Below are 25,539 nucleotides of genomic sequence, written 5' to 3'. Positions count from 1 at the left end.
GAGATACTGAGTAACTAAACTTTGTTAGAAAATGTATAACTAAATGTGCACATTAAAATTGTAAGGGACTCCAAAACTTTAAATGCATATTATTATGTGAAAAAAAACCAACCTGAAAAGGCTATAAATTGTATGATGCCAATAATATGACTTTCTGGAAAAAGGCAAAACTGTGTACATAGTAAAAAAGGTTAGTGGTTGCCAGGGGTTAGGAGGGACGAATCGGTTGAGCACAGAGGATTTTTCGGGCAGTGAAACTATTCTGTATGACACTATAATGATGGATAAATGTCATTATACATTTATTCAAATCCTTAGAAGGTATAACACCAAGAGTAAACCCTACTGTAAATGGACTTCGGGTAATGTTGTGTCAATACAGGTTCATCAATTGTAACAAATGAACCACTCAAGTGCACATGCTGACAGTGGGATAGGTTTGCATGTGTGGGAACATGGGGTTTATGGGAACTCAGTACTTTTTGCTCAATTTTGCTGTAAACTTAAAACTGCTCTAAAAAATGAAGCCTGTTAAAAAAATGTAAGGAACTTCACTAAAAGTAGAAATGGGAAAAAAAGATAAATTACACTACATCAAAATTTAAAACTTTTGTTCCACAAACAATGTCACCAGGAAAATAAGAAGACAACCCATAGAATGGGAGAAAATATTTTCAAATCATATGTCTGATAAGGGATAGACATCTCAACTATTTAAAGAACTCTTAAAACTCAATATAAAAAGACAAATAATTTTAAAAATGATTAAGGGATCTTAGAAGATATTTCTCCAAAGGATGCATATAAATGGCCAATAAACACTTGAAAAGATGTTCAGCATCACTAGCCATTAGCAAAATATTACAAATCAAAATCTCAATGAAATATCATTTCACACTTACTAGGGTAGCTATAATCAAAAGACAAAGAATAAAAAGAGTCAATAAGGATGCGAAGAAATTAGAGCCCTCTAATGTAGATGGTAAGAATACAAAATGATGTATTTGCATTGAAAAAGTTTTGTCAGTCCTTAAAATGTTAAACATGGAGTTATCATATGACCCAGGAATTCCACTCCTAGTTATATACCAATGAGAAATGAAAACATACCTCCATAAGCAAACCTCTTCTATACATATGTTCACAGCAACACTATTCACAATAGTCAAAACAGTGGAAGCAAATAAGATGTCCACTTACTGATAAATAGGTAAATAAAAACTGAAATTTCTATGCAATGGAATATTATTTGGCAATAAAAATAAATTATTAATGCATGCTACAATGTGAATGAGCTTTGGCAACATTATGCTAAACAGAAGAAATCAGTTATAGAAGACCGCATATATATTAAATATATAATATTTAATTCCATTTATATTAAATGTCCAGCATTGGTAAATTGACATAGACAAATAGAGCTGCAGTGGGGGAAAGAAAGAATGGAGGAAATAGGTGTGTGGCACAAGGTATCTTCTAGGGAGAACAAAAATGTTCTTAAATTAGATATGACGATGAAGGCACAACCCTGTGAACATACTGAAAAATACTAAATAGTGCACTTCAAATGGGTGAATTGTGTGGACATAACAAACGGAAGTGTGTGTAGAAGATCTCTCAGCTTCGTCAAGCCTCAGGTGGCTGCACCCCCAACTACACCTTGACGTCAGCCTGGTGAGAGAATGAACTGACCGGCTGGCCACTCCTAGATTCCTCGGCCACAGAAACCGAGATGATAAATATTTGTTGTTGTAAGCTACTGTGTTTGGGGGTAATTTGTAACAAAGCAATAAATAAAGTACAGGTACAAAAAAGGAAATAGATTTGTTTTCTCACAATCTTCATCAGCATTGGATATTCCTAATTTTATGTCTCTCATAATTAATAAGGAGAAAATGTTATCTCATCATTTTATATTTGTTTAGATTCTACCGAGGCAGACCTTTTTAATTTTTCAATGATAGTTTACAGTCAATATTATTTTGTATTAGTGTCAGGTGTACAGCACAGTGGTTATGCAGTCATACACTTGACAAAGTGACTCCTCTGATATTTCCAGTACCCATCTGGCACAGTATATAGTTATTACACTATTATTGACTATATTCCCTATGCTTTATAGTACATCTCCATGACTCTTTTGTAACTACTAATTGATACTTCTTAACCCCTTCACCTTTCTCACCCAGCCCCCAAGCCCCCTCCCACCTGGCAACCATCAGTCTGTTCTTTGCATCTAAGAGTCTGTTTCTATTTTGTTTGTTTGCTTACTTAGTTTTATAGATTCCACATAAAAGTAAAACCATATGGTATTTGTTTTTCTCTGTCTCACTTATTTCACTTAGCCTATAAACTCTAGGTCCATCCATATTGTCATAATGGTAAGATTTCATTCATTTTTACAGCCAAGTTATTTTTCATTGTATATATGTTACACCACTTTTTTATCCATTTGTCTATTGATGGGCACTTTGGTTGCTTCCATATCTTGGCTATTATAAATAACACTGTAATGAACATAGGGGTGCATATATTTTTGGAATTAGTGTTTTGGGTTTCTTTGGATATATACCCAGAAATGGAATCATGGAGTCATAATGCCATTCCATTTTTAATATTTTGAGGAATCTCCATACTATTCTCCTTAGTGGCTGCACCAGTCTGCATTCCCACCAACAGTGCGTAAGGGTGGCCTTATCTTGCCCATCCTTGTTTGTTGATTTATTGATGCCAGCCATTTTGACAGGTGTGAGGTGATATCTCATTGTGGTTTTCATTTGTATTTTTCTGATGATTTGTGACACTGAACATCTATTCATCTGTCTATTGGCCATCTTCCTCTTTGAAGAATTGTTTATTCAGATCCTCTGCTCACTTTTTAATTTTTTTTTTTTTTTGGCGTTGAGTTGTATGAGTTCTTTATAAATTTTGGATATTAACCCTTTATCAGATATGTCATTGGCAATTATCTCCTCCCGTTCAGTGGGTTGTCTGTCCATTTTGTTGATGGTTTCCTTTGCTGTGCAAAAACTTTTTAGTTTAATTTAGTCCCATTTGTTTATTTTTCCTTTTATATCCCTTTCCTGCAAAGATATGTCCAAAAAATATAGCTAAGAGAAATGTCAAAGATTTTACTACCTATGTTTTCTTCTAAGAGTGTTCTGATTTCAAGTCTTACATTTAAGTCTTTAACTCCTTTTGAGCTTATTCTTCTATATGGTATAAGAAAGTGGCCTAGTTTCATTTTTTTGCATGCATCTGTCCAATTTTCCCAACATGATTTATTGAATAAGCTGTTTCTTGCCTAGGCTGAACTTTTTTTTTTTAATTTATTTTTTCAAATACATTTGTCTCTGCCTACCCCCCACCACTTTCCCTTGCCCCCTCCCTCCTTCCCTTCCTCAGCTCTTCCCCTTTGGTTTTGTCCATGAGTCCTTGCTATATGTTCCTTGACTTTCCCCTTCCCTTCCTTTTCCCCACCCCCCCTCCCTCCTTCCCTCTTGTCTCTGTTGATTTCTTCTCCTTTCAGTGTTGCTGGTCTTATTTTCCTTGCATCTTTGTATTGTTGGTTAGGTTCCACTTATAGGTGAGATCATATGGTATTTGTCTTTCGCCCCCTGGCTTATTTCGCTTAGCATGATGCTCTCCAGTTCCATCCATGCTGTCGTGAAGTTTAGTAGTTCTTTTTTTCTTTCTGCTGCGTAGTATTCCATTGTGTATATGTACCATTACTTTTTGATCCAATCATCTACTGATGGGCATTTAGGTCGCTTCCAACACTTGGCTATTGTAAATTGTGCTGCTATGAACATTGGGGTGCATAGGTTCTTTTGTATTGGCGTTATGGGATTCTTAGGGTATAATCCCAGCAGGGGAATCACTGGATCAAAAGGCAGTTCCATTTTCAGCTTTTTGAGGAAATTCCACACTACTTTCCACAGTGGCTGCACCAGTCTGCATTCCCACCAACAGTGGACTAGTGTTCCCTTTTCTCCACAGCCTCGCCAGCACCTGTTGTTTGTGGATCTGTTTATGATGGCCATTCTGACCGGTGTGAGGTGGTACCTCATGGTGGTTTTCATCTGCATTTCTCTGATGGCTAGTGATGCTGAGCATCCTTTCAAATGCCTCTGGGCCCTCTGTATCTCTTCCTTGGAAAAGCGTCTGCCCAGGTCCTTTTAGGCTGAACTTTTTAATTCTGGTTTGGCTATTTTAATTTTTTCTGTTTGTTTGCAGGCCAGAGCTCAACCCATGGAGCCACACCAGCCAGGACTTTTAATTTTTCTTCTGTAATGTATTTCCCTTTTATGTCATCTGCCTATTTTTTTTTATTGAAGTGTTTATCCTTTTCTATTGTTATATGAGGCTTATTATATATTAAGTATTATTCCATTCTCTGACATTCATATTTCAAAGATTTCCCCTATTTGCCATATTTCCTTACTTACTTTTGTTATTCTATTTTAGACTTAGAAGTTATAAAAATTTTTAGATACTCAAAGCCAGTAGTTTTTCTCTTTGTCGATTCTATCTTTGTTTGCAAGCTCACAACGATATTTACTCATTGCTACTGTGGATTAGCTGCTTTAATCCATGCTTTTTTCCCTAGATATTTTATGGGTTCCATGTTTAAATTTAAATATTTAATTTAGCTGAAACTGGTGGTTTGTATAAAGGAAGCAATCCATCTTTTTGCAAATTAATAAGGGATGGTTAACATTAAATACAAACAAACAAAAAAATTTATCCCAGTAAAAGCAATAACAAAATGCAATACTGTATTTCAATTTGTTCACTATTGTCATCATTAATAGCTACAAATCATGAATTAGCTAGAATCAATATGCCAGAATCTATTGATAGGCCAGAATCTGTGCCAAATACTCAAAATGCTGGTATGAATATCTATATTTTGCAGACAAAGAATGTGAAGCTCAGAAAGGTTAAATGAGTTGCCTAAGGCCACACAGCTAATAAGTGGTAGAGCCAAAATTACTTATTACTATCCTGAAGCAGTAATTCTGTTTTTTTAAAAAAATGAATGGAATGAGCTCCATTTATGATCCAGCTGCAAATAATTATCAAATTATCCTCCATTTTAGTCTTAACTAGATGGATATAGTTTTGGATATGACTAAATTTAGATCTAATTAAAATTTCTAAACCTCTATGAGAATGAAATGCCTCATTAAAAAAGTTTGTTCTGTGAATCTAGAATAACTGTAATAAAAAAATCAGCAATTGTGTTTGGGAATGTAACAATAAAATTTTTAGGATCAAAATTCTCTTTGAAAATAACATGTTTGAAACACAAAAGTATGCATTATTTGCTAGCAATCAATACCACTATTAGGAATAATTAGAAAATTCAAAATTGAGAGATAAGGAATGGTAAAAAAGCCAGCAGAGAAGAAGTGAATGTTTAGGTACCTTAATTTTGAGAGAGAAAGAAACTTCACTAAAATCCTGGTCCTGCTCTTCTACATCTGTCAGTGGGAAGGATGATACTTACACAGGTCAAAATTATGTTCTCAGGTAATAGGAGTCAGCTCGGTTCGGGTATGGCTCAGAATGTGGTCTTCACATACAGGTACATGCTAAAGAGGTGGAGGGGTATTTGGGTACATCTCAAAATTCTACTTTTATTTTTACCAAGCTATAAAAGCTTTCGCCTTTCTGGGATTCTCTTTCTACCAACCTAGAGCCTCATTCTGGTTCAGGAAGGTAGTAAAGTCAGAAATAGGATAAAGGGAAAGCAGGGGTGAATCTCAGAATAAATATAGAAAAAGGAAATTTAAAAAATTCTTTGACATTTGATGGCTCTATGAAATTATTTTTCATATGAAAAATATGAAATTCCCTGGTTTAAACCAGCTAAAAGTATATAGTCCTTGTTGAATTAATGAATAGGGTTGCGATTTTAGATACTGTGCCAAAAAATAATTACTCCAGGAAATGCTATTATGTTCATTTAAAATTTTAAACTGCATCAAACTCTCCACCTTTCTAAAATGCTGCAGGTCGTCACAGAATAACAGCTTAACTATGTATTGGGTTGGCCAAAAAGTTCGTTTAGTTTTTTTCCATACAATAAAAGACACATTTTTCATTTTCACCAATAGCTTTATTGATTTGGATATTTTTAGTATGTTGGCTATCTCCCACGCAATATAATATTGATTGTTCACAATTAATGTCTTGATTTCATCGTTATCAGCTTCAACTGGTCTACCCAACCGTGGAGCATCATTCAGCAAGAAATTTCCAGCACAAAACTCTGCAAACCACTTTTGACACATTTGATCAGTCACAGCACCTTCTCCATACACTACACATTTTTTCTTTTTTTTGGCATTTCAGTTGCATCTTTAACCTTTCCTGAAATAATAAAGCATACTATGCTGAAAATGTGTATTTTCTTCCATCTTCAATATTAAAATGACTACACAAAAATTCACCAATTTCAGTAAGTTTTTTTTTTAAATGCACGCTGAAACGGCAGCTGTCACAATACAGTCTAAGAAAATTATATCAAATGAAGTTAAAGACAACTAAGTGCTACTAGAGTCATCTTAAGGAAAAAAACTGAACATACATTTTGGCCAACCCAATAATTCCAGCATACCAGCCAATGTCCAATAAGGAGCTAGAAACCGCATAGTAATTTGAACAGGACAAATTTAATACAAAGTTAGTAATGGAGAACTACAGAGACAGGTATTGGCTAGTAAGAGTCAAAGAGAACACTAAAGAATATATATATGAACAGCAGATAGAAGGTAAAGCCAGTACTTTTAGACCTGAGAGAATGGCCAAGGAGAAGGCCTGCCCCAAGACTGAGATGCAGACCACATGGAAGAAGGCACAGCCATGGCTCACAGGATGACACAGAAGTCCCTCAGTGTGGGGTCCCTGTTCAGGCACCAGATGAGGGGGGTACCCCATCCTGCAGAGTCCCTTTGGCTGCTGCGGGTGAAGAAATAAACTGTACCAGGCACGATTTGCCTGTCAGGAGAGGGGGTGGTGATTCCCTCCAGTGGAGAATGCTCCAGTCCTTCTCTTGAAGTGGCTTTTATTGAGAACGACATGCAATATGCACAGGGCAGGGGGGCAGGGGGAGAGCAGGGAGGTCATAATACAAAGCCTATCAATCAATGCCTAAAGGCTATATTTACAGGAAACAGATAGAGATCACTATTAACAATGGAAGGAACACAGAGATTTGCGTCAGGTCAGGGGCTGGTAGACAGGGTGAAGCCTATACAACCCTAAAACCTGGGAAAATAAACTCATCCTATTTTCAGACCCCAAACACCAGTACTCATTAACTCGAGGGCATTCTTAGCAAAGTAGGTTTCATAGGATTTAACGTATTCCTTTTCTAGGCCTAACTGTCAGGCCAGAAATGCCTGATCCAGATTAGGGCTGTACCTGCCTCTACTATTGTTTCAAGCTGAGTCAGGTGGGTGGAGCAGAGCAGCCAAGAGATAAGGAGGCTTCTTTCAGATAGAATGAGGACCCCTCAGTGGCCTATTTTTCCCAAGGCCTCCTTGCTCAGCTCCAGCCTTGGGGCCCTCTCGTCTGTCCTGAAACCAGGCTGGACGGTTTGCAACACCTGAGGCAGTACGCTAGCAGGACTGACAGTCAACGTGCCTTCAGAGCTCCAAGGGAAGCCATCTACAGGAAGATGCCTGATTGGTGTTTCTCCACTAAGGAGCCACTCAAGAGAAATATGCTCAACGAAACCATTCACAAGAAGGTGGCCCACTGGCAGTGCTCTATTGTGAAGCCGTCCAAGGCAGGTCTGAAACACAGGACCTGCAAAACAGCACATCTGAAACTGAAGGGGACTATATTGATAACTGGCATCCTATGTATTATAGGTTGAATTATGTGCACCCCTCCCCACCCTGGTACCTGTAAAGGTGACATTATTTGGAAATAAGGCCTCTGTAGATGTAATCAAATTAATATTAGGTTATTAGGATGGGCCCTGATCCAATATGACTAGTGAGCTTATGAGAAGAGGGAAATTTGGACACACACAGGGAGAATGCCATGCGAAGCCTCGGAAGTGGAGGGAGGTAGCCATGTGAAGATGGCAGCAAAGACTGGAGTTATGCTGCCACAAGTCAAGGAATGTCTGGGCTTCACACCCAAAAGATGGAAGAGGGAAGGAAGAACGCTCTCCTAAAGGATTCAGATGGAGCACCACACTGCTAACACCTTGACTTCAGACTTCAGCCTCCAGGTCTGTGTGAGAGAATAAATTTCTGTTGTTTTGTGTACCCAGCTTGTGGCACTTGTTTCAGGAGCCCTGAAAAATTAACACACCATGTATTCCTGTTTCATTCATCTGAGTAAGTTAGCATTTCTGATACCATGGTGGTAGGATTCTGAGGCAAACACTAACAGATACCTAATGTGATCAATGTAATATTTGCTTTTCTTAAGTACCAATGGTTGATCAACATTCCATTTAGATATGGGACCATAAAACAGGAAGGAAATCTTGAGAACTCCAGGCCAATCTCCTCATTTTATTAAAGCAAATTTAAATAATATACATTCATATTATAATATGCATACAGAAGAATACATAAATCATAAGCATATAATTCCATCCATTTTTAACATAATGAATACCTGTTTAACTAACCACGCAGGTCAAAATAAAGAACCTCACCACAGACCTGAAGTGCTCCTCTGGCCCCTGGCAGTCATTAAATTCCTTCGGCTATATCCACTCTCCTGACTCCTAACATGATGGATTTGTTGGTCTGCCTAGCATTAAAGTTTAAATAACTGCTATCATATACTGTGTATTCTCCTGTATCTGGTTTCTTTTGTTCACCATTATATTGGTGAGATTCTTAAACACTGTTAGTAATTACAGTTTGTTCACTGCCATTGCTATCATCCTCCAGGGTCAGAATATTATGGCTCATGAGCCAAATCTGACCAACCACCTATTTGTGAAAGGAAAGTTTTACTGAAACACAGGCATGCCATTCATTTACACATTGTCTATGGCTGTTTTTATGCTACAGAGGCCGGGTGGAGACATTGGGACAGAGATTGTATGGCTCACAAAGCCCCAAATATTCACTATCTGGTCCTTTACAGAAGTTTCCCAACGCTGCTATATTCTATGGAATATATATACCACAATTTATGTGTCTGTTCTACTGCCGATTGGCATATGTGTTGTCCCCCACTGAGGCTACCTCAATTAGTACTTGCCATAAACATTTTAGTAAGTGTAAGTACTTCTGTTTAGCATTAAACTAGGAGGGGATTTGCTGGGCTATATAGACAAGCTCAACTTTAGTAGATATTGCCAGTTCTCCAAAATGTGAATTTTCTCATTTTGATGAATAAAAAAAACTGATACAGATGTTGAAACAGTATCTGTAGTCCCATGTTCATTGTAGCGTTGTTCACAATAGCCAAGATATGGAAACAACCTAAGTGTCTAAGTGTCCGTCAATGAATGAATGGATAAAGAGGATGAGGTATGTATTTTATTTATATTTATACGTACACACACATACACATATAGGAATATTATTCAGTTATGAGAAAGAAGGCCTGCCATTTTTGACAACATGGATGAACCAAGAGGGCATTATGCTAAGTGAGATAAGTCAGACAGAAAGAGACAAATACTGCATGATACCACTTATATGTGGAATCTACAAAAGCCAAATTCAGAGAAACAGAGAGAAGACTGGTGCAAACCAGAAGGGTAGGGGAACTAGAGTACAACCTTAAAACTAGTGGATAAATAAGTTCTGGAAATCTAATGCACAGCATAGTTATTATAGTCAACAATAATATATTATTAACTTCAAAGTTGTTAAGAGAGTGTATCTTAATCTTACACAAAATGAAATAATTATGTGACAAGATAGAGGTGTTCACTAATATATGGTGGGAATCATATTGCAATATGTACTTCCCACAAATCAATATATTATATAACTTTAACTTATACAATGGTATATGTCAATTATATATCAAGAAAAATAATAAATTAAACATTGAGATCAAAGAAAGAAAACTAATGACCTGAAATGCTAGGTTGTTTCATAGCAATAAATTGTGGGAAATTATTTTTAGTTTTGGAAAACTAGTGTTTTAAAGTCAAACAAAACCTCAAAGGAAAATATTGAGTTAAATTAAATTCAATTCTAAACTTCTGGGCACAGAGTTAAATCATTTGTGCGCAAAAAGCATTTCTTGCTCTCAACAATAGATAGTGCATTTTATACAAAACTGGGAACAGAAAAACTTAGGAATAAAAGCTGTGGCTTATAAAGTCCTTACCTTTGAATAAATACAGCTGTCAGTTCCAAACACCCACTTCTGAAAATCATCTTCTTTATGTCTGTAATGAAAATGTAATTTAGAGATTGACAACTTTTCTTCACATCGAAACATTTTGTAGGTTTCAAATAAAAGCATCATTTTCCATGTCGCCTAGCAGGAGGACTGCCTACACTCCACCAAGGATTCTACTATTCTACCATCATCACTGCTACCTCGATAACTAAAGCCTTCCCTAAGACCACCAATTCCTTTGGTACTCAAAGTGCTGTGGGGTCTGAGTGTGTGTGTATGTGTGTGTGTGTGTGTGTGTGTGTGTGTGTGTGTGTTGCGGGGGGAGGGGCGGTGTGTAGGTGTGTGTATTACCAATGACAACAGTGATTAAAAATTGTAGAGAATAAATAGAATCACTAAGAACATTATACAAATTTGTCCCCAGGAAAGATTTTCAGTGAGATACAAAGGGGTTTAATTGAGTAAAAGGGTTAAGAAAATGGGATGGAAAAGATGCCACAGAAAATTAGAAACCTCAGGCATCTGCTTCTGAAAGGGCCAGAAAATTTTATTAAGAAACATCAAATTATCTGAGCTAACTAAGTCTAAGAAAGAAAAACTAAAATGGGATGTAGTTAATCATGCCTAAATTAACTAATCAGGTCTTCGTTAATATTTAGAAACCTTACAAAAGTAAGACAAATGAATTAAATTAAGTGTAATGGGATGTTAAACAAGACTTTTCCTGCTGCCTCAGAGTTTTGACAGAACCATCCACAGCTGAGAATAAGAGTGTCGGGTAATGCTCTATTCCAAGGCAAGGTGCTCTCTGGTCTGTGCAGAAAGTGGAAAGGCAGCAGTCCGAAATGGTTCCAGTGCACATGAGCCTTCCACCCACATCCAGTTTACATGAGAAAATGTGAAGAGCTCTCGGGCTGTCTCAGATTTTGATTCAGGAGGTCTGGACCCCCAAAAATCTACAGTAGTAAGTATGGCAAGTGATTCCAATTATAAGAACTTTGGGGAATTTGGGTGTATGTAGACTATGGACCTGAGTTTAGGAAACACTGAAATAGAGTGATGAGAGTAGGTGAGGAAGAAAGAGCTACATACATAAAATATTATAAAAGAAGAACTGACTTTGTGATTGACTAAATGGGGTGGAGGTTTGAGAGAACAATGTTAATTTTCAGATGTCAATTTTGGGTAGAAAATCTATCACTATTAGAAGAAAGTGAAATTAGAATGAAGGGGAGGGAAGCAGATATGTGGAGAAATATGAAGAGTTCCAATACTTACGTAAAAATATTTTTATGGAACATTATTCAAGGTTTAACTGATATCTAAACTAAGAATCCCATTCTCAGACTTTAGAGAAACATAACTGTAGCTCAGTTTCAGCATTGAGTGGGATGATAGGTATTGGGGAAGGTAGTCTTTCCATAGATTTTTTTTATTTTGTAACTAATAAATAAAAATAAGCTTTTAAAAAATCTCTTAGGGTCCAGAGCTAAAATTTATCATTATAATAGTAATATTGATTATTATCTAAGAAACATCTCTTTGAAATATTCCATTTATCAGAGGGTAGGCGCAAGAGGGCATCCCATGGCCACAGTTCGGTGTGGGGGAAATTTCATAGGTGATTGCTCATCATTTCCCAGTTAACTGTAAAAACAACTGTCACCATATTTCACAATTACAATTCTATGTTCCTAGAGAGCTTTGAGGTGTCTCCAGTGACTTCCAATGTTACCTGGACCAACAGTAGAATCCACAGAGAATGGAGGAAGGGATTTCCACTCCATGATACTTTATTTAAAATTTTTTCATTTATTTTTATAGGGAGAAAAAGGGAGGGAGAGGAACATCAATGCATGGTTGCTTCTCACGTGCCCCCTATTGAGGACCTGGCCTGCAACCCAGGCATGTGCCCTGACTGGGAATCGAACCAGAGACCCTTTGCTTTGCAGACCAGCACTCAATCCACTGAGCCACCCCAGCCAGGGCATCCACTCTATGACTCTTAACATAGTAAAAGTATAGAGAGGTTTCATTCCTCATGCACATACTGTGAAATTACACATGGCCAATTTTCTACTTGATGTTGACATTACTAATGGTATCTATATGTTTGAATATTACTTAAAAGTCCAATGCATGGCATACAGTCCTTTTTGCGCTTGTGCTCCTGATTGTGCACTTGAGAGATAGAGTCTGTCACCCTGCTTTAGTTCTCTGCACCTAGCATTACACAGATACACTTGTTTGTTATGTCCAATGGTGTCCTTAAAGAAGTGTTTAACCTAGGCTAAATTAATGTTGGCCAGTTACCACTCTATTTCTAGCAAGACCTAAGTGGGAAAAAGAAGTAGATACACACATACACACACACACACACATGCAAACATGCTGAAATATTAACATTGAAATAAGAAAAACAGTAAAGATTACTAGACAGGTAATGGAAATGAATAAAGCAGGCTGGAGCTAGTGTGAGGGCGGATATTGGGAATGGGAGAGAATATAGCAAACTGGAGGGTGTGTGTTCTATCTAACGGGGGAATCCATTCCTGCATGATTGGTGTCATAAGAGAATGAAAGTCCAGGGCATACCATTCTTCTGATTTTTTCAAGGAAAAAACAGAAATATGTGTTTTTTTGTGAGAAATCTATATCTATAGGCTTACAACTAATTTGAAAAATATAATAATGTGCAGGCAAAACAATATGCACTCACAATATTTAGTCTAATTTAACCTCTGTGTGTAGATGGAGATGTGTGTTTGTGTGTTAATTATTTTATGAATCTAGCACTAACAGCAAGATTTACATGTCCACATTCTTTAGAAATCAAGCAAAATTGAGATTTAATGAGAGCCTAAAGGAGAAATTTAGTTCTTTGGTTCATCTATAAGAGGACCAAAAAATATTTTGGAGAAAAGGTTTTGAAGTTTATGATTTTTAGAATTTTACGATTTTCAGATTGCTCAGTAAGGACGTTGTTGTTCTGCCTCTCACATCATGGTCAGATGCATATCACAGAAAAAATAGAAAAAAGACAAATATGTGCAAGCACTTGCTATATTGAATAAGAATAAGATGAGTGACATTAAATGAGACTTAGCTGAACTAATGAGGCATGATATGTTTACAATATTCTTTGTGAGTTGTCAGGTTGCTACTTTAAGTGCTAGTTCTATTATTTTTAGCATATAAAAGGCTATGTCTTGATTCATAGCTTTTGTTAAAATTACATTATACTACTAAAGTAGAAGAAAAAAAATTTTGTCTCCAGAAGTTGCTGACACATGAGGATATTTATTATTATTTATAATGAAACCTGATTATGTTAAAAAGAAAAAGTCATACAGGCACTTCAGAAGCTCTGGAATACGGTTAAGTCTTGGTCTTCATTCCTCTTTAAAAAACAAAATGTAGCTTCGCAGTTAATGAGAACCTCTAGTTTTCTAAATTTTCTGCTATTTTGCTTCCATTTTACAGATTTTGTTTCTCAGAAAAAGGCAAGTTGCTTTAATACAAAGGCAAATGATCCTCATTTGCACAGGGATTCTCCCTTTCTCCTGCCCATTTCTCTCCCTCTCCCTCTTTCCTTCCTTTTTAAGTAAACCATATCTTTTCTTGTAAATGAGAGATTTTTCAAGCAAAACTAGATTTTTAATTTTCTAAATCATCTCTTTCCTTGCCCACGCTCTACACTCTACCAGGACAGCAAGTTTGTCCCACCAAATTCAGTCCCGCCCAATTCTATGACAATCCTGGCCAGAGTAGATACAGCTCCATGGGCTAAGACCACATCAACAGTAGCGTTAGTGTCCAGTTAGCCCAGGGAGAGCCCCGGGCATGGAGAGCATGTTCATCAAGTGATATGTAAAACCTTTCTAAACACCTGCCACTGTGAACTAGGCCACTGAGCAACTCTCCCACAGAGAGTAGTCTTCCCTCACCATTTCCCTCTGAGGTCACCACTTAGTCACTCCTTACCCATCAATTTGATTTTTTGTTTGTTTTATTTTCTTAGTTTGGTTTTTTAAAAACAATTATTGAGAAAAAATTGACAATTATCAGACATTGCACAACTAACAGGCATATATTTAAAATGCAAAATTTGATAAGTTTTGAAACATGCACATACCTGATAAAGCATCACAATCATGATAATTAACATATCCACATTCATCACCCCCCAGAAACATCACCCCAAAGCATCCTTGTGCCGCTTTGCAATCCCTCCTTTTTATCACCAAGCAAAACTGATCACCTTTCTAGATTATTTAGCATTTTCTAAAGTTTTAAATAAATGGAATAAACAATATATACTTTTTTGGGGGTTTGCTCCTTTTCCTAAGTATACGAGTAGTTATTTTGAGATTCATCCATAATTGTTGCACATATGAACAGTTTATTCCTTTTTATTGCAGAGCAATATGTTATAAGATACGTATACTGTAATTTATTTACTTAATTCCCCATTTACATTTTTTGGGGTTGTCTTCAGTTTTTACTTTTGGCTTTATAAATAAAGCTGCTATGAATGTTTGTGTTCAAGTCTTTGTAAGGGCATTTTTCTTATGTAAATTTCCCGAAGTAGAACGGCTAGGTAATTACTTAGATATATGTTTAAAATTTTGGAAAAGTAACAACTGTTTCCAAAGTGACTGAACCATTTTATATTTCTACCAAATAAGCATGAGAGTTCCAGTTGCTGCATATCCTCACCAACATTTGGTATGGCCAGTCTTTTAAACATTAGACATTGTACTGCTGATGTGGTGGTATTTCACTGTGGTTTTATATTGCATTCCACTAATGATTAATGATGTTGCACACCTTTTCATATGTATACCTTCCTTGTTAAAGCATCTGTCCAAATAATTTATCGTCCCATGTTTTCTTGATTTGTGTGTGAATTTTGCAAATATATGTTATTTGCAAATATTTTCTCCTTATGTGTAGCTTGTCATTCTCTTGACAATGTCTTTCAGAGTACAATTTCTTAATTTTAATGAAGTCTAATTTATATTTTAAATTAATATTAATTTAAATATTTTTATAAATATTTTTCTCCTATGTTTTTATCTAAAATGTTTATAGTTTTTGATTTTACATTTAGGTCTATGATTTATTTTAATTACTCTCTATGGTATGAGGTATAAATCAAAGCTTATTTTCTTCTGCATGTGAATATTTCAGTAGTCTTATTTTCTTTTGTATGTGAATATTCCAGTAGTTCCATTGCCATTTGTAAAAAAGTCCTTTCTCCACTGAATTTTCCTTGCACTTTTTTCAAAATCAATTTATTGTGTATATGTATCTCTATTCCTGGATGCTCTATTCTGTTTTATTAATCTAATTGTCTACTTTGGTGCCAAGAGCGCACCATTTTAATCACTGTGATTTTATAATATATAATAAGTCTTGTCAGGTAAAATGTCTTCCAACTTTGTTCTTTTTCAAAATTGCTTTGACTATTTTAGGCCTTTGACTTTCTACATAAATTTTTAAATTAGCTTGATAATTTCTATAAAGAAAGCATACTGGGTTTTAATTGAGATTGCATTAAATCTATAGATCAATATGAGAAAAATAGACATCATAACACTATTGAGTCTTCCAGTCCAAGAATACACTATATACCCACATTTTTTTAGATTTTAAATTTCACTCAGCAATGTTTTATCGTTTTCAGTGCACAAGCTTGCAACTTATTTCATCTGATTTATTCTTAAGTATGCCACACTTTTGATGTTTCTGTAAATGGTATTTTTAAATTTCAATTTCCAATCATTTGTTGCTAGAATATAGAAATGTAACTAATGTAGGTGTATTGATCTCTAACTCTCAAACTTGATAAATTCCTTTATTAGTTCTAGAACAATTTTTAGATTGTATATGATTTTCTAAGTCATTTGAAAATACGGTTTTACTTCTTTGATTCCCATCTAGATGCTTTTTCTTTTCTTTTCCTTCCTACAATGACTAAACATGTCCATGAAATTCTGAATACGCATGGTCAGAGAAGACAGCCTTGCCTTCTTTCTGATCTTAGGGAGGAAGCATTCAGTCTTCCACCATTAAGTACATTAGCTGTAGGTTTCATAGATGCCCTTTGTCATATGGACAAAGTTCCCTTATATTCAACTTTCTGGGAGCTTTCATTAAAGATCAATGTGTTGACTTTTGTGGAATGCTTTTTCTAAATCTACTTGGATATTTGCATAATTATCCCTTTTTAGCCTGCCAATATGGTGACTCACACTGACTGATTTTCAAATATTAAACCAACTTTGCTTGTCTGGTCATGTGATAAATTATCTTTTTTTTTAGAATTGTATTCAATTTGCTAAAATTTTGTTAAGAATTTTTTGCATTTATGTTCATTTGGGATATTGGGCTATTATTTTGTTTTCTTGTAATGTCTTGGTTTTTGTTGGCCTAGTAGAAAGTGTTGGGCAGTATTTCCTCTTCTATTATTTGGACCAGATTGTGTAAATTGGTATTATTTTTTCCTAAAATGTTTAGTTGAATTTCTTATGAAGCTAGTAAAACTGTCTGCACCTGGAGTTTTCCTTGTGGGAAAGATTTAATTGAAAAATTAATTTCTTTTCTTCATCATAGACATTGGTAGTTTGTGCCCTTTAGGGAATTGATCCTTTTCATCTAAGTTGACACATTTACTGGCACATACTTGTTCAAAACATTCAGTTATTATGCCCTTAGTAACTCTGTGATTATCACCTTTCTCCTTCCTGATACTAATAATTTGTGTCCTTTGTCTTTGCTTCCTGGACTGTGTGGTGAGAGGTTTATTAAGTATTTTTTAATCTTTTTTTCCAACAGCTTTTGGTTTCAGAGGTTTTCTCTATTTTCCTGATTTCTATTTCATTGATTTCCACTCTAACTCTTATTATTCCCTCTCCTCTCTTCATTTTGAGCTTGATTTGCTTTTCTTACTCTAGTTCCTTAAAATGGAATCTAAGGTCATTGATTTGGTATCTTTTTTCTTTTCTTATACAGGCATTCACATAAATTGCCCTCTGAGAGCTCCTTTAGCTGTCTCCCATATTCATTTTCATCCAGTTCAAAATGCTTGCTAATTTTTATTTTGGTGTGTTCCTTGATCCATGAGTTAGAAATGTGTGGTTCCATGTCCAAATACATGAGGGTTTTCCAGAAAGCTTTCTGCCATTGATTTCTAATTTAACTCCATTATAATAGAGGACATATTTTATATGAATTATTTTAACTATATTGAGACTTGTTTTATAACAAGAATATAGTCAATTAGTTTAATATGCTGTGTACTTGTAATGAATATGTCTTATGCTGTTGTTGGCTGCATTAATCTAAAGTATTAATTAATTGGTTGACTCTGTTATTCTAATCTTCTCTACTCTAACAGAATTATTATTACTCGTTCTGTTAATCATTGAAACAATATTGTTTTTGTTGACTACAGTTGTATATTTTTCTCTTTCTCCTTGAAGTTCTGTCAGCTGTCTCTTCGTGTATTTGGAAGTTGTATTATGAAGTGAACAAACGTATAGGGTTATGTCTTCATGATGGGTTAACCCCTTAATCATTATGAAATGATTCTCTTTATCCTTGATGATAAAACCAAAGTCTACTTTTTTTGATGATAATATAGCCATTCAAGCTTTTTTTGGATTGGTATTGTCATTGCATAAATGAATTCCATGCATTTACTTTTAACCTATTTTTGTCCTCATACTTAAAGTGGGTTTTTATACATTATCATATAGATGGATCTTGCTTTTTTATCTAATCTGACATCTGATTTTTTTTTTTATCCTCACATGCTTATTAGAGGGAAAGGACCAGAGAGTGGGGGGAAGAGAAACATCAATGTGAGAAAGAAATATCAATCCGTCACCTCTCATACATGCTCTGACCAGGACTGAACCCACAACCCAGGCATGTGCCCTGACCTGGAATCAAACCTGTGATCTTTAGTTTTACAAGATGAAGCTCCAACCAACTGAGCCACACCAGCCGGATTTGACATCTGACTTTTAAATGGGGTGTTTAGATTACTTATATGTAATGTGATTATTGATACAGTTGGGTTGAAACCTACCATCTTGTTATTTATTTTCTCTTTGTCCTATCTGTTGTTTGTTTGCCTTTCCTTCTTTATCTGTCTTCTTTTGGATTAAATATTTTTTATGATTTTACTTCATCCACATTCTTTATTTGTTACCATATCTCTTTGTTATGTTATATTAGTGGTTGCTTTAGAGTCTATCATATACATCTTTAACTTACTAGTCTATTTTCAGTTGATGTCATAACATTTGACAAATATAGCATCTTTCTTCCATTTCTCTAAATAGTATTTATATTATCACCCTCATATATTTTACTTTCACATGTTTTTATCTCTATATTATTTTTTGCTTTAAACAATTAATTATATTTTAAAGAGAAATAATAAGAATTAAGGTCTTTCTACCACCTATGTAGTTACTATTCCAAGTGCTCTTCATTTCCATTTGGTACCATTTTTCTTCTACCTTGAAGGATTTCTTTTAATATCATTTGTGGTGCAGGTCTGCTGAAAATGCTTTTTTTTTTTTTTTTTAGCTTGTGAACATTTGAAATATTGGGAAGGACAGGTTTTAAAAATATTTAAAGATGTTCTTCCACTGTCTTCTCACTGGTATTACTGCCAACAAGAAATCTCTTGATCTTAACTTTGTTTTTCCTGTATATAATGTCTTTTCCCTTTGTAAGCCTTTAAGATTTTTCTCTTTATCAGCGCTTACAGGCAACTCTACTAAGGTATTTCTTAATTTCATTTATTCATGTTTGTTGTGCTTAGAATTTGTTGAGCTTCTTAAATCTGTGGGTTATAGTTCTCATAAAATTGGAAATGCTTCAGATAGCATTTCTTCCAATATTTTTCTATTTCCTGCTTCTTCCTTTCAGAGACCCTAATTACTCAGAGTTAGGCCATATAAATTTTCTCATGTATCACTGATGCTCTGTTCATTTTTTGTTTCAATTTTTTTCTCTCTGGCGTTCATTGTGAATAGTTTCTATTATTTTCTCCACAAGTTCATTAATGTTTTCTTCCACACTATCTAACCTGACATTAGTCATATATTTTTCATTTCCCATATTTCCATTTTCATCTCTAGAAATTTGACTTGAGACTTTCATCTCTTCCATATCTCTACTTAATACATTTAATCTTTTCTCTATCTTCTTAAATATATGGAATACAGTTATAACAACTGTTTTAATATCCTGTTTGTTCATTCCATAATCTATCTAATTTCTGGGTCGGTTAAAATTGATTGATTTTTCTCTTTGTTATAACCACAGACTAAATGCGCCAAAGCATCTGTGGCTCCATGTTTCAAGGTTTGGCCTTGTCATTATCATTACAGGTTGATTTTTGATATGTCTCCCATTTATAGCACTGATTTTGCTCCAGAAATCTTGTTACCCACTCTACATACAGCACTCTACATACATCAAACTGGGACTTGTTTGGGGTTTATCCTTCTTTGGAAACTGTGTGTTTAGGGCGCTTCTAGCACTGGCTCGTTTGCATGCTGCCAAGCTAATGCCTCCCTTTCCCTTCCACCTGTGTTTCCCAATTAAGGTACTCTACAAATCCACTGAGATATCTGCTACTATACTCAACACTCACTGGCAATTGTCTGACTAGACTTTGACATACAGGCAGTGTAGTATTGTTGCTAAGAGTAAATTATAGATCCTGACTGTTTGGATTTGCATTCCTGCCCAACCACTTAGTAGATATGACCTCAAGTGAATGATGACTTCTCTATGTCTCAGTTTCCTGAACTGCGAAGATAGTAATAACACATACCTTATCGGGTTGTTGTGAGGATTAAATGTGAAAATATAATATAAACAAATTAGATTAGTGTTGGGCTCAGCACTTAATTTTTGTTAGAGTAAGAGGAATAGCCAGAATTTATACATGTGAATCTGACTCTGTAGATCACATTATTAATCATTATGTGATGTTCTAATACTTGTTGGACAACTCATATTGCATATTAGAGAAAATTCCCCTTCTATATTAGCTCTGTGCTAGTTTCTCTGGTGTTTAAACATCCTAGTTCTGGTTTCACCCCTAAGCACAAAATAACTGCCTATCCATCCAGAAGTAGTTAGGGAATAATGTGCAAAGTCCTGAAGTGCAACAGGACTTATTTTTGTCAACACAGGTGAAATCAGAAGATAAATAAGCAAGAAAAACAGAAGCACCTAGGGAACAATATTTCCAAACTGTTGAGTATCAATCCATTTTCTTCCTTCTAGCTAAATTGTTTTTATTTTATTTTTTAATTTTAATTTTATAATCCAAAGTCAGAAACAAGCCATAGTTTGTCTCCTTGATTTTTCTTTCATAGTTCAATATTTTATATTTAGAAGATAAAGGTTAGTAATACACACAGAACATTACATTTTTAATGAGCAATCAAAATAAATATATAGAAATTAGTTTTGATAATTATAGAGGAAAGCCGCAGCTTGTCTGCAATATAGGTGCTTGGTAAGGCCAACATTTCATTTTTTTAAATATCTAAGAAATACTACCAAACTAAGTGGGTTAACTTTTCAAGCTTATTTTAGATTAGAAAAGTTAATATTGATTTTATGGACACAAATTTAAACACCCAATGAATACTCACTCTACGCCAGGAGGCATTATGATGTGGCTGCTCAGAAATCTTGAAATTAACATTTATTGTTTTGAGTTAAGTAACTTACAAGCATTACCTTTTCTGTAGGATTAATTTATATCCTTCTAGTGCCGGTCCCTCAGTGGCCTTGATGCTGATTGGATGACCAATAGCGAGACAGCCCTGCGTCACTGCGCGGCTCAGGATCATTCCAGCCTTCCAGTGAATAGAGAGGGGAGAAAGGTCTCAGTAAGTTAAAAGAACCAGAAAATTCAACAATGTGTCACAAATAAGTGAGGTCATTATGCCTGGATAACCCCGGATATTAACAGTTGCCGAAAGTGAAACACTACCCACAACTTAGCAGTCGGTGAGCCGTGCTCAGAATCAGCGATCTTCCCTGTCCAACAAGGGTGGCATTTTATAGTTCAGCGCAAAATAAAACAGACCTTGATATCTTCATTTGTCCTTTTTTTCTGTGCATATTTCACAGTGCAGCGATTTGGGGTCCATCACATGTCACTTGTTATTGTTGTAACTACAGAGCTTACTAGAAATATGTATGCACAGGGGAAAAAACGTGCAGTAAACTGAAAAGATTGGAACAGATCCTTTACCTTCGTACCAATTTAAAGTTTTACTCTAGGTCTAAATACCATGGATATTATTATTAAATCAGTAACAAAATACAACTTTAAAAGGGCTAGTAGAGCCACCAGGTTGAAAGTAGGTTTAAGAAATAGCTCATGTAACTTCATTCTGTCTTATAACATAAATGTTTCTTAGTACCTTTATGCCTTAATTACTCTGCATGTTTGTTTTCAACTCTATCAAGAATCTAAAAATAATAATGAAGGGTAATTTAAATTTTCATTTGAGAAAATAGTTTCAACCTCCTCTCCTCACACCCCAAACTAAGTAGCAGTACACTTGCCTGCATTACTTTGCACCCACAGAAGTACTGAGAAGAAGAAAAAATAGTCTATAGAAAGGAGACTAAGGGGAACGCAGGAAGGATGGATACAAGCTGCCCCACCTCTTTCCAGTTATAAATATTTGGGGATAAATACGAAACATATTTCAACAGTAAGGGGGAAGGAGAGGACAACCATATGTTCTTGATTTAAATCATATCCAAATTAAAATAATAAAGTAAAAAATTAAATAGCGCCAATACACAGGTATAAATGTGTTAGGCATTGTTCACATAATCATTAGATGGTGCTAATCCACCAGGCTCCATGAAGCACAACAGTGAAAGCTAAGAGTGGAAGCAAATGACATTCAGAGAAATCCCATGAAAATGATGAGTCTGTGGACTATCTAGAAGCTCCAGGCTGGGTTTAAAGATATTCTAGAGTATGAACTAATCAGCACATCTAAAAGTGAACTGAATGCTCACATGAGGAACTACAGAATTCCTCTGCACTAGACAAACTAAGTGCATAGAAGTAGCATTTGTAATGGCCAACAATTTATCAAGCTTTCACTTGCATGCTTGTGAGCGTGAGGACTGGGTACTGGAGCACGTGGTGAGCTGGTGAGCGTGGAAAGGCACTCAGGGAGAGCAGACACTCTTGGGTACCTTCGTGATCAGCCACACACTGGCTGCAGGCCACAGTGTTGATGGCACCATCTGACATCCGCTGCTCACTTCACTACTTGAGTAACTGCTCTTTGCAATGGAAACCGAGGCATGAAGGACAATATTGGGATCCACCTGTACCATGAGAACCAGTACGTGTTTTTAAAGTATAGTTTGCAAGTCAACTTTCCTCAATGCACTTACCCAAAATAAGCTATCCTAGAATATTATGTGTTTGATTGAGAAGGGCTCTTTTGAAAGAGTAGTGCTCAATCCCATTTGATTCAATTCAACTAATAGTTGTTGAGTACTGGTTCTGATATGCAAGACCTTTGTGTGATACGAGATATAAAATGTAGGGTAGAGTAAAAAGTAGGTTTACAGTTGTTTGTATGGAAAATAATACAATAATAAATAACAATACAAGAATAAACTGTTTTGTTTACTAACAACGGTAAACCTACTTTTGCCTTACCCTTTATTTTTCCTGCCCTAAGGAAACAATAGTAGAGGCAATAATACACACACACACACACACACACACACACATATGCACATGCACACACAATATTTCATGTTAATCTCCATCTGATTAAATAGTCCTGTAGGTATTCAAAGAACGGTAGGCTCTTTTCTGCTAGAGCAACAAAAGGTAGAGTATCTTGAAAAAAGTAACATTTGGACCAGGCAGGAGGGACCGGGTTATAGCAAATTTTAGTAATGTGGCGCTGGCAAGGGTAGACGTAATGGATCGCAGAATGGAGACGTCAAAAGCAAGAAGAACAGTTGGGAGTCCATACAATCTCCTAAGAATAAAGGGTATGACGCAAGACTTTAGTGATAGTTGTATGAATGCACAGGAGGGGACCAAATGAGGAGACACTGTACCTGTGTTTGTTATCAGATTACATATGTCAAAGGTATCATGTATCTTCTACCATTTCTCACTTAAGTTTGATTGTCAAATTGACAGGCATTCACATCACCTGTAGGAATTCTATTAGTTCAAATGTAATATTTTATCTCCCAACTTAGGTGATCACTTTCTCTGAGTAATCATGGTAAGTTTGTATGTACCAATATTAATTTGTACAGGATTATGGGGCCATGACTATTTCTGTTTTAAACCCAATAGACGATGTTGCTTCAGTAACAATTTAAACTTAGAAAATAAATTATTTTCTAATACTAAAAAGTCTATTCTAAAATGGTGCTAATGCTAGATATGTTTTGGGTAGAAAATCATTTTTAAAGTACAAAAATTAAATGATAATTTAAAGGATAATATTTTTAAAATGTGATCAGGCAATAATGAAAGGGTACAACCAATATATTTGGTAATTATTCTATAATGAAAGATAATTATTTCTCAAAACAAGAAAATTTCATTTGACCTCTGTATGTAAAAATAAAGTTTTAAAAATACAGCAACTCCACCACATAAGCAGATTTGACTTACAGCTCTTTGATTGCATGTTCCCCAGTAAGCCAGTTGCGGCTGGATTCTGGAGGGGAATCCCCCACAGTTTCTGAACAATGATAAATCATATTCTACTAATCCACCCGCCACAGGACTTAGCATTTAAAGTAACACTCTAACTCAACCTCCTAACTTCAAGTTGCCATCACACTCAAAACTCTCCTCTGCAACTGAGAAGAAGATTGTTTTGACTGGGATTAGTCAGACAGAAGAAACATACTGCCAACTGCTTCTTTGTACAGCACCTGCTGCCAGCGCCTAAATTCTTGTTATCTCCACAACATGGTTTAATCTTTTAACAGTTGGCTTATTGGTGAAGAGCGAAGGGGTCCTTTGTGTCTGTCTTGGGTTGGCACCCAATATTAACCCCATGCTGTTCTCTGAAAGATATTTTGCTGGACGGTTCCCAAGTGATTCCACATAGACCAGACACAGCCAGGACCACTACCCAGCTTCATTTCGTGTTACAGAAAAAAACACTCCTGCCAAGACCGAGGTTCTGGTACACTTAAAACTGACAACGGTCATTAAATTTCCCTTTGTGACTTCACCTTCCATTTCTTTTTAATACAATCCAATAGCGTAGCTTTAGACCAAATGTTTAAGAAGGTTGGGAAAATTTTTAAAACTGTGGAAATTGGAATTCAGAAAAACAAAAGTGTTCTGACAAACTGCAACATAGTATGCTCTGTGTGTGTGTAGCTGTGTGCATGTGCACAAATGTGCATGCATGTTTGGCTGTGTGTATAAAAGCCTTTATGTTGAGATTGGTTTCTAAATACATGCCATCATATATGTCATTAGAAAATCTTTTTTAAGTCCTGTTGAGAATCAATCAGGAAATTCTCTTTTTTTCTTTTGAATACCTATATACAGGGTCTGGCAGAAGTAATGCTTACTTGAGTGTGGTTGGTAGGGTAATAATATAGGTGTAATAGTTTATAGTTTGAATTTGAAAATTTCACCTAAAATGTTATACGGTGTGCTTGAGTGGGATATTGTTATGTTAGAGAATTACATGCTTATGATTTTGTAATAAAAAGGGGCATTATTTGTGCCAGGCCCTGTACATAGCTTCTTTAAATGACCACTATGATACTGCTGGTCTGAATAAACTGTGCTGATATAGAAGCTGCCAGGGATACAAATGATGCATGCACATGCTGCGCCAAGTGAAACTTCTTGCTTAATTTTCTGTTTCCAAATCACTAATGGAAGTGGAGTCGCCTTCGGTATTCCCGTGCAGACTCAAAACCATGAGGGAACCACTTGTCATTTCTTACAGATCTACTCAGGAACAAAATACAAAGCAATACATTTTTTCTTTAAAGAAGAAGCTCATATATCAATCACAACCTTCATTCTAAACAAGTTGCTTACTACATAGAAATTTTATAAAATTTTATACTTTTGATTGATAAGAGAATTTAGAGCCAAATTAAATA

General features: G+C 35.6%; 1 protein-coding gene across 1 annotated transcript in view; it reads right to left on the bottom strand.

Annotated features, from left to right (window-relative positions):
- The window catches only part of DCDC1 (doublecortin domain containing 1), a 349,931-nt gene that overhangs the window by 141,847 nt on the left and 182,545 nt on the right, over positions 1-25,539 (bottom strand). Inside the window, exons 14-16 of the mRNA XM_054585968.1 lie at positions 22,615-22,749; positions 21,127-21,245; positions 10,330-10,390 (exon numbers count right to left, since the gene is read on the bottom strand). Of these exons, the coding sequence (XP_054441943.1) occupies positions 10,330-10,390; positions 21,127-21,245; positions 22,615-22,749 (315 nt within the window). The remainder of the gene's footprint in view (positions 1-10,329; positions 10,391-21,126; positions 21,246-22,614; positions 22,750-25,539) is intronic.

The sequence above is a fragment of the Pteronotus mesoamericanus genome, unplaced genomic scaffold (genome assembly GCF_021234165.1).
Source record: "Pteronotus mesoamericanus isolate MK-2021 breed Mesoamerican mustached bat unplaced genomic scaffold, CSHL_Meso_final contig_90, whole genome shotgun sequence".
NCBI classification, from domain to species: domain Eukaryota; kingdom Metazoa; phylum Chordata; class Mammalia; order Chiroptera; family Mormoopidae; genus Pteronotus; species Pteronotus mesoamericanus.
Note: the sequence above shows the minus strand (reverse complement) of the source record. Positions and strands in the feature narration are given on the sequence as shown.